General features: G+C 44.2%; 2 protein-coding genes across 3 annotated transcripts in view; both read left to right on the forward strand.

Moving 5' to 3' along the window:
• Positions 1–10,421, forward strand: part of LOC139755504 (uncharacterized) — a 77,948-nt gene that overhangs the window by 10,673 nt on the left and 56,854 nt on the right. The window lies entirely within an intron of this gene.
• LOC139755287 (uncharacterized) lies at positions 4,599–6,086 on the forward strand. Its single transcript, XM_071673402.1, has one exon. The coding sequence runs from the start codon at positions 5,004–5,006 to the stop codon at positions 5,736–5,738; it is 735 nt and encodes a 244-aa protein (XP_071529503.1). The 5' UTR covers positions 4,599–5,003; the 3' UTR covers positions 5,739–6,086.

The following is a 10,421-nucleotide window of genomic DNA, read 5'->3' on the forward strand; positions in this document are numbered from 1 at the left end:
CTTGTGGTTCCGTTGTGGTGGAAAGGCTAGGCCTCACGGTTGCATTAGTGTGGTGCAGGGCAACGTCAAGGGAGAGCCCCAAGTAAACATGTCTTGTAGGAAGAATGTTATGGCTGTAGTCTCATCATTAGCATGAGCGTCAGTCCTGCTCAGCACCACTGAGCAGTCCACAGACGCTGAGCAGTCCGCAGACGCTGAGCAGTCCACAGACGCTGAGCAGTCCACAGACGCTGAGCAGTCCACAGACGCTGAGCAGTCCACACAGTCCAGAGCAACAACGTGTCGTGGGGGGAACCCCACAGGCTGGCGGGTTCTGACCGTTCAGGTCGTCCTGGGGAGTGAGGGAGGGACGGGCTGGGTTGGGGTAGAGGGGGGTCATGAAATTAAAATGCATGTGTTGTGACCGATGGTTGATTGACGTCGGCTCGGGCGGCCGGCCCTGCTCAGACATATCGGTGGAAATTATGTCAATAGCGTTTGGTGTCAGTGATGATGGTGGTAGGGTGTGTGGTGGGCAGTGTTGTCAGTAATGTTGGTAGGGTTTTTGGTTGAGTGATGGTGTCAGTAATGATGGTGGGTTGTGTTGTTGGCAGCGATGGTGTCAGTAATGATGGTAATAGGGTGTTTTGTTGGTAGCGTTGGTGTCAGTGATGATGGTAGGGCGTTTTGTTGGTAGTGATGGCATCAGTAATGATGTTAGGGTGTCTTGTTGGCAGCGATGGTGTCAGTGATGATGGTAGTAATCTGTGTTGTTGGCTGTGATGGTGTCAGTAATGATGGCATTGGGTGCGTGGTTGGCAGTGGTGGTGGTGATGTCAGTAATGATGGCAGAGCGACGGCTCGCGTGAGGGAGGGTGATGGGAGGCGGGGGGGTGGTGTTGCCATGGGACCCTCTGTATCAGGGAAGTTTTCTAAGAATTGCGTCAGAGGTTGGAGGGGGGAAAAATATATATATATATTACTATTCGAATGTATTTTACTCAGGCGAATTTGAGTGTTCTCTGTCTGTCTGTCTTGCATATTGCACTCTGTCATGTTCCCCACCTCTCTCTCTCTCTCTCTCTCTCTCTCTCTCTCTCTCTCTCTCTCTCTCGTGGTCAGCTGGTCCCCAGTCCGCGAACGCGCGCAGTCTCTCCCTCTCACACACCACATCACGTGACTGACTCACGCGACTCGTTCTTCGTAACTGTGTGCCTTCCTGCGGTAGATGGGGGCGTAGCTACGCGCTGACCTACATGTCCTTGTAGGCAACAATCTGGTCGTAAAGTAATCGTAAAAGTCGTTAATTGATCTCCTTGATATTATATTTCAACATGGAAGGCACTGTCCAGAGGTTTGTGGAAGGGAAGGTACTGGTGAATTCAAACATTCAATAGTTGGCAGATATTTTGACAAATGTAGTGAATGCAAGTGGGATATTAAGATTTGCAGATGCCAACACCTAGTTCTAGGCTTCATAAAGCTTTGTAAGGAACCCAGATCTGAGCCAAATATAAGAACCCAAGAAAAAAGAGAAATTGGTCAAAGAATTGGGGGAAATCAAACGTGTCTAGAAGGCCAACAGTGTAGACAAACATGGAATCAAAGATGAGGATGAGGATGGAACTTGGAGAACACAGCGTAATGAAAATGGACAAGAGACACAATCATGTAGACGAGATGATGTTGAATATAGACAGAGACTGAATCATGTAGACCATAGGATAATGAAAACAGACAGAGACTGAACCACTGAGAACCCAGAAATGATAAGACAGATTAAGGGGAATGTAGACAGTGAAGCAGTTGATAGGACGGATCTAGACAGATGGAGGGGAATGTAGACAGTGAAGCAGTTGGTAGGACGGATCTAGACAGATGGAGGGGAATGTAGACAGTGCAGCAGTTGATAGGACAGGATCTAGACAGATTGAGGGGAATGTAGACAGTGAAGCAGTTGATAGGACAGGATCTCGACCCACATGAGCGGTAGAGATAAAAGAATGATTAATGGAAATCATTTTCATGACAGAGATGATGGAAATGGCAAAAAAAAAAAAAAACTCAGGAAATTAGACATGAGAAACAGTGGAAACATGAAATGTGATTGATGAACCAACAAACATGCGTAGTCATAAAGAGATAGAAAGACAAGACAGATCCTGAAGGATATAGGAACGTCAGAACACGTAATCCACAAAAGGCCGATCGGCCCATACCAGGCGGGTCCTTCTTACAACCACCCCACCCACCCACACGGAGCTCGTACACCTAGCCAACCTATTCTTAAAACAATTCAAGGCTCCAGCCCCAACCACTGCATCTGGCAAGCTATTGCAGAGATCAGCCACCCTGTTGCTAAACCAGTGCTTCCCCCCACATCCAATCTGAACCGAAATGTTTCTATCTTGAAGCTATTAATGCCAGTTCTGACCTGGTTGGCTGTCCTGAGAACATTGCCAATTTTCCTCCCTTATTTCGACCTGTCATCCCTCAGTATACCTCTTTCGTATCCCCTCTGGCCCTCCGCCTTTTCAGTGGATGTAAATTCAGTCTAGCAAGTCTTTCTACAGTACGTGGATTCCTGATTCCTGGTATCATTCTAGTCGAACTTCTCTACACCCTCTCCAATCTATCTGTATCTACCTGATGGTAAGGCGACCAAAACTGCGCAGCATAGTCCAAATGAGGGCCAACTAACGCATGATAAAACTTTAATATTACTCAAGCGGTTTTGTTACCAGCTTCTCTTACTAAATACCAGCATTCTTATGTCTTTTTTTTTCTAACTTTGATGCACTGTTGCCTTGGATTTAGGTCTTTACGTACTAATGCTCCCAAATCCATCTCAGTTTGATTTTCCTGTGAGTCTATGCTATAAATATTAGTTTGTGTTCCCTCTTCCCTTCCCTACACTCAGTCTCTTACATTTATTTACGTTGAAATCCACGTGCCACTCCCTGGCCAGCAGAGACAAGTTTATCCAAGTCCTCTCGTCACTTCAGTACATCACTAGGTGAGGTAATAACACGTCCAGATCGTCTACGTAGACTGAAAATAAATTTACATTGATATGAATATACAACTGAAAATTATATACAATTCTTAACGTTCTCTTACGGTACGAGACGTTTGTAACAGCGAGAGATGAAACTTAATCAAGGTAGCGTTGCAATCAGTGAGGAGGGGAAAAAAAGATATGAAGGAAAACGGGTAATGTAAATGATGCATAGGAAGTGTGAAGTAAGAGCAGTCAGCCGACTTGTAATGTGTAATTTACCATCGCCAGACCCCCCAGTACATGAAGCACATCTGACCCAACACACAACATCTCTCCCAAAGAACACACAAACATACTCGTGGCAACACGACTCGAAAATATGCTACAGAACACACACACACTCACACACACACACACACACACACACACACACACACACACACACACACACACACACACAATCTGGTAAAAACTAAACAAACTCCACCTTGAATCAATTGCCTCCTTTAGAAATCTTCGATGACATTTTTTCTGTGTGTATGTAGGTGATTCATTATTCCTTCACTACACTGCTCACAGGATTCATGCAACGCATCCTGGATGGCTTCAACCAATCACAAGTCCCCGCTCTTCCCTGGCTAGTGTGACTAGATATGAACAAAACATTTAACTGTTCCTCTTACCATCTCCTTCCATAAGATACGACCTTCCATCAACATTACAAAAACCTGTTAATCTGTTCCATAGTTATCCAGTACAAAAAGCGGTTAATCAGTTCCATAGTTGACTAGTACAAAAAGCGGTTAACCAGTCCCATAGTTGACCAATGCAAAATGGGTTAATCAGTTCCATAGTCGACCAGAAAGTCAGAGTCATTTACAAAAAGCTGTAACTCCAGAACCCCCAAACTCTAGAATGGTGTTTCTTAAGCAGTTCTCCCTCCAAACTTCTTCAGTGTCTCCCAACATCTCCCGCAGGTCACACTGTAATATGCCTCTCATCTGTATACAGTCACGTCACAACACCTTGACACTAATCAAGCAGTAATAAACATGGTAACGTGAACATCACACGATCCGGAGACTGGCTCACCAAATTTCTCCACCCCTGCGGAAGTCCACCCTCACCCTCTGAACCTCAGGGAGACGCAGATCCAACCTGTATCTTCCCATAACTTTGTATGGTGAACTGCTTCCATCCAAGAAAACCACATTTATATTAAGTACAACACAATACCTGGTACTTATTCCCATCACCAGAAATACCAACACAAAGTTCATACACAGACTAAACTGCTAAACTAACCCTCATCTGTCTGGTCACTCCAGCCTGCCCAGAAGCAAACATAACCGGAATCCCAACAAAATAATCCTTAAAAACCAGTTATTTACTGCCTAGACACCACAGACACTTACCACCTCCTGCACCAACACGTAACACATACCTCAGTCGACTCTTACCTCTCCACTCACACCACATCATAACCAGGCATCATCAGTTCCCAGGTAGAACATAGATCTGTACACACTTATTATCCCCGCTCTTCCCCTGTCCTCAGTAAATATTATGAACTAAATCAGATACGTTCACTTATAACAACACAAGTACACCTCTCCAACCCGGCCATATGTTCTACCCCACCGTCAGACGTCCAGCCCTTTGAAACCACACTACTTAGGCATGTGCAAGAATCACTTTCCCCTCTCTTTCCTTTGGAACCCTTCATTTCTTCATCACCACAATTTCAGCATTATCACAGGACACCCGTCATGCTTGATATGTCACTCTCATCCTGAAGACGCAGAACACAAGTGCCCCGCCCTCGCCTCACACAACCATGCTTTGATTTGGTATGATCTGGTTTGATGGCGGTTTATCATCACTACGCTCTTGACTACATTTTTTTCATTAACAAGGATATAAGGTAACCCCCGCTGTGCAATCTGGGTATCTTTCAACTCACAGACCTCAGAACAATTTGATCTGCCCTGTGCATTGACTGGCATATCCGACTTCACTAGAGATGAACACCTCCATGACACAAGCATTGCCCCGGGAGCTTCGACTGAGAAGGCAAGGTTCAGTACTCCGGCTCCCGGCCAAGATTGCCAACCACAGGTTGTCATTCATCGTCGACACCGGATCGGAATGTACTATAGTTCCCCTGGAGATAGTACAGCGCTTGGGCTTGGAGCGGTACATCGACAAGTCTGATGAATATAGTTACGAGAACACAGTGGGTCGGCTGATGCTGGATATCGTCTGTGAAGGAGGCGTCCGGCTACAAGGATATATTCTTGTGGATTATCCAACTAGCGGCGAACTACTGCTTGGAATGGATATCCTCCACTCTTACTCCTGCTCCATTCTGCAAAAACCTTACCGCCCAAGCCTCGTCGTCCGGGAAGCACACTCATTTCCCAGTTTGACCGAGGCATGGACTGTAAACATCAGCATTGGATCCGTCACTCTGCCTGCAGTACTGGACACCGGCTCCACCGATACCTACATGCCTTCACACGTGGCTCGGGAATTAGGCTTGAAAGTTGAAGACTCTGCTGAAGAGAACGTCCTCCTCAGCTCCGGCAAGTACATGTGTGTGTCTAAAGTAGCACGCGCAGTCAACATTGTACTCAACGGACGTCATTTCTGTGTGGATGTTAGTGTTGAGGATGACGAGAGGGAAGTGCTTATCGGTCAGAATATCTTGCGCCACTGTGACATGCACTTCACTCAGGCTGGGCTGCTGACTCAGTGAGGACGAACACATGACACTGCCGGAGTACACCACTTAACACTGCCGGAGTAGACCACATAACACTGCCGGAGGAGGCCACATAACACTGCCGGAGTAGACCACATAACACTGCCGGAGGAGGCCACATAACACTGCCGGAGTAGACCACATAACACTGCCGGAGTACACCACGTAACACTGCCGGAGTACACCACATAACACTGCCGGAGGAGGCCACATAACTGCCGGAGGAGGGCACATAACACTGCTGGAGGAGGCCACATAACACTGCCGGAGTAGACCACATAACACTGCCGGAGTAGGCCACATAACTGCCGGAGTAGACCACATAACTGCCGGAGTAGACCACATAACACTGCCGGAGTAGGCCACATAACTGCCGGAGTAGACCACATAACTGCCGGAGGAGGCCTTATGGGACGTCAGAAAATTCCATACCCCTCCCCTCCCCCTCCCCCTCCCTCTCCCCCTAAAAAAAAGGAAAAAAAAAAGTATGTTCATTTTATTGTCCAAATATTTGTTTAGTTTAAAACTCCTTTTCCCGCTTCATATAAAAGCGTCCAGACATAGACGGGCGATATATATATATATATATATATATATATATATATATATATATATATATATATATATATATATATATATATATATATTTCACATAAATCGTCCACCTTTTTATTAAATCCTGAATCTTCAATAAGTTAGGATCATTCTTCGTGTCATAGCCTGTATCTCGATGTTGCGTGTCGTCTGTCTGTCTGTCTGTGAAAAAGATATTAACTTATCTTCACTAAATTATGCTTCCTATTTTCACTAAGCTGGGAAAATAGGAAGCATAATTTAGTGAAGATAAGTTAATATCTTTTTCACAGACAGACAGACAGACGACACGCAACATCGAGATACAGGCTATGACACGAAGAATGATCCTAACTTATTGAAGATTCAGGATTTAATAAAAAGGTGGACGATTTATGTGAAATATATATATATATATATATATATATATATATATATATATATATATATATATATTTCACATAAATCGTCCACCTTTTTATTAAATCCTGAATCTTCAATAAGTTAGGATCATTCTTCGTGTCATAGCCTGTATCTCGATGTTGCGTGTCGTCTGTCTGTCTGTCTGTGAAAAAGATATTAACTTATCTTCACTAAATTATGCTTCCTATTTTCACTAAGCTGGGAAAATTTTGTTTAATATACTATATTTTTTGTCTCCTGTGTTTATCTGTCTGTGTGACTGGGGAAAAAAGTTCCCTGTGCTATAATCTTTAACATCTCATTATATTCATAACTTCCATGTCTTCACTGCATTATATTTTTCATTTAGAACCATTATTCATTATACTCCTTTTGGTGTTGTGTCTATCTGTCTTTGTGTCTGCGGGTGGAAAAACTTAAATTTTCACATTATATCACTTTTACAATGCCATTACATTCACTATATACTTGCCTTCATTGTTTCCTAGCCTCACTGAGCAAGGGTCATTCTGTTTGATATGCTATAATGTGTGTGTTTGTGTGTGGAAGAAAGTTTATCTTCACTATGATCTTCGCTTCACACTATACCTTCTCTTTTAAACCTCCATCCTCGATAATCTAGGTTCAAGACCGGCTTTTGGTTAGTCTTGACCTTTCTTTTCCACAGACAGACAGACAGACTCCAAGAAAGAGTATAGTGTGATGATTAATCATACAGACTTGTTGAAGACAAGGATGTAGTGAGTATAATGGGATGGTAAAGATGTGAAATGAAAATGACCTTTTTCCACAGACACTTAAAAGACAGGCAGACAGACACGCTGGCTCCAAGGAGAGTGTAGTGTAGTGAACATGGTAATCATGGCTTGGCGAAGAGCACGAAGCTGTGAAGATAAGAGGGAGTGAATATAATGGAGTAGTGAAGGTTATATATATATATATATATATATATATATATATATATATATATATATATATTTTTTTTTTTTTTTTTTTTATACTTTGTCGCTGTCTCCCGCGTTTGCGAGGTAGCGCAAGGAAACAGACGAAAGAAATGGCCCAACCCCCCCCCCCCCCATACACATGTACATACACACGTCCACACACGCAAATATTCATACCTACACAGCTTTCCATGGTTTACCCCAGACGCTTCACATGCCTTGATTCAATCCACTGACAGCACGTCAACCCCTGTATACCACATCGCTCCAATTCACTCTATTCCTTGCCCTCCTTTCACCCTCCTGCATGTTCAGGCCCCGATCACACAAAATCCTTTTCACTCCATCTTTCCACCTCCAATTTGGTCTCCCTCTTCTCCTCGTTCCCTCCACCTCCGACACATATATCCTCTTGGTCAATCTTTCCTCACTCATTCTCTCCATGTGCCCAAACCACTTCAAAACACCCTCTTCTGCTCTCTCAACCACGCTCTTTTTATTTCCACACATCTCTCTTACCCTTACGTTACTTACTCGATCAAACCACCTCACACCACACATTGTCCTCAAACATCTCATTTCCAGCACATCCATCCTCCTACGCACAACTCTATCCATAGCCCACGCCTCGCAACCATACAACATTGTTGGAACTACTATTCCTTCAAACATACCCATTTTTGCTTTCCGGGATAATGTTCTCGACTTCCACACATTTTTCAAGGCTCCCAAAATTTTCGCCCCCTCCCCCACCCTATGATCCACTTCCGCTTCCATGGTTCCATCCGCTGACAGATCCACTCCCAGATATCTAAAACACTTCACTTCCTCCAGCCTCTCACCATTCAAACTCACCTCCCAATTGACTTGACCCTCAACCCTACTGTACCTAATAACCTTGCTCTTATTGACATTTACTCTTAACTTTCTTCTTCCACACACTTTACCAAACTCCGTCACCAGCTTCTGCAGTTTCTCACATGAATCCGCCACCAGCGCTGTATAGTGTAGTGAAGATAAACTCCCCGCCCCTCCCACAAACAGACCGACACCCAACAGTGTTATTAATATGTAGATTACAAGCTTCTTCGGCCCACCTTTGAACCTTGTCTGAGTCTTTTTTTTTTTTTTTTTTTTAAGGTAAGGTCACTGTGAATAGATGTGTAAATAATGTGAATAGAAGTGAGATAACGAGGTTTATCAGGGGAGAGAGACTGGTTACTCTGAGTTTGTGGAGATAGTTGGAGAGACATGTGATGGTGTCCAGACTAACCATGGAAGGGTGGTGGTGTGTGAGGCTAGGCTGCGGGTCGTCGGTGTCTGGTGGCTTCGGTGTATTATAACATGACAGCTCGAGACTGGATGTTTTGGACGCGGGAAACGACGAAGGTTAAAGAAAATATATTATTATTATTTATTATTATTATTATTGTTATTAATATTATTATTATTATTATTATTATTATTATTATTATTATTATTATTATTATCATTATTTATTATTACTAATACTATTATTAATTATTATTGTTGATATTAATTATAATAATTTTATTTTGTCACACTTATGAACATAGTGAGACAAATGATGAAATTGGTAGTTCGGACGGTTAGTCAGAAGTTTCAAATGTTGTAGTAGGTAAAGTTCAAGAGGTGGCGGGACCCTACGAGTGGAGAACTCCCTCCCCGTACAGTACAGAGAGGTGATTACACACACACACACACACACACACACACACCAGCAGAGAAATAATGGGTTAGTGTAAGGGTGGTGGCTGGTTGGAATGGTATGAGCAAGGAGACTTGTGAGTGCCGGCAATTTTATTCTCTCGTGGATCAGTAGGGGCGGGTGTGTGGTTGGCCATTCCCTCCTAATTGCAGATCAGAACGACGTAGCAATTGTTGTGTGAATTAGTTCCCTCCCGTTGGCGGGAGCGTGTTGCTGCTGCTGCTGGACGAGGTGTCATACACCCAGCATGTCCATGTACCGGGCGTATGACACCCAGCATGGCTACGTGCCAGGTGTAAGACACCCAGGGTTAACCAGGGACTGGATGTGGCCGGGTACTGGGTGTAAGGCACCTAGGGTAGCCGTGTACCGGAAGTAAGACACCCAGGGTGGCCATGTACCGGGTGTAAGAGGCCGTGGTGGCTAGGTACCGGGTGTAAACTCCCCCAGGGTGGCCACCTAGTGGGCCATCAACACGGGTCATCAGGGGCGGCCTCTCCGGCTGTCATTACTGGGGCCAGCGTTCGTGCATCACAATCCGGTTTTGCACGCAATCTACGTTTTTGTCAGGCATTTAATCCATAGAGAAATATGCAAATGGACTTTCACGAATCCGATAAAAACTGGGAGGGATTCAGACGCCTCGGGCGGAGGATAGTAAAGGATGGGGACGGGGCAGGGTGGCGCCCTCAGTTTGATGTATATGTGTGTGTGTGTGTATATATATATATATATATATATATATATATATATATATATATATATATGATACCATAATTAGGACTGGTGTGGTTGGCTGGTAATGTTGCCGACACTAGCCGCCCCGATAACGTAGAGTTTGACAGTCCATACTCTTGCTGACATTTTGATGGCAGATTTGAGGAACGGCAGAAGTGGGGCCTGAGTTTGGAAGAGTGTAGGAGAGGGGGAATTTGAGAGTAAATGTGAATGAAAGCAATGTTATTTGCTTTAGCAGGGTAGAGGAACATGTTAGTTGGGGTGCAAGTT

The sequence above is a fragment of the Panulirus ornatus genome, chromosome 19, assembly GCF_036320965.1.
Source record: "Panulirus ornatus isolate Po-2019 chromosome 19, ASM3632096v1, whole genome shotgun sequence".
Classification (NCBI taxonomy): domain Eukaryota; kingdom Metazoa; phylum Arthropoda; class Malacostraca; order Decapoda; family Palinuridae; genus Panulirus; species Panulirus ornatus.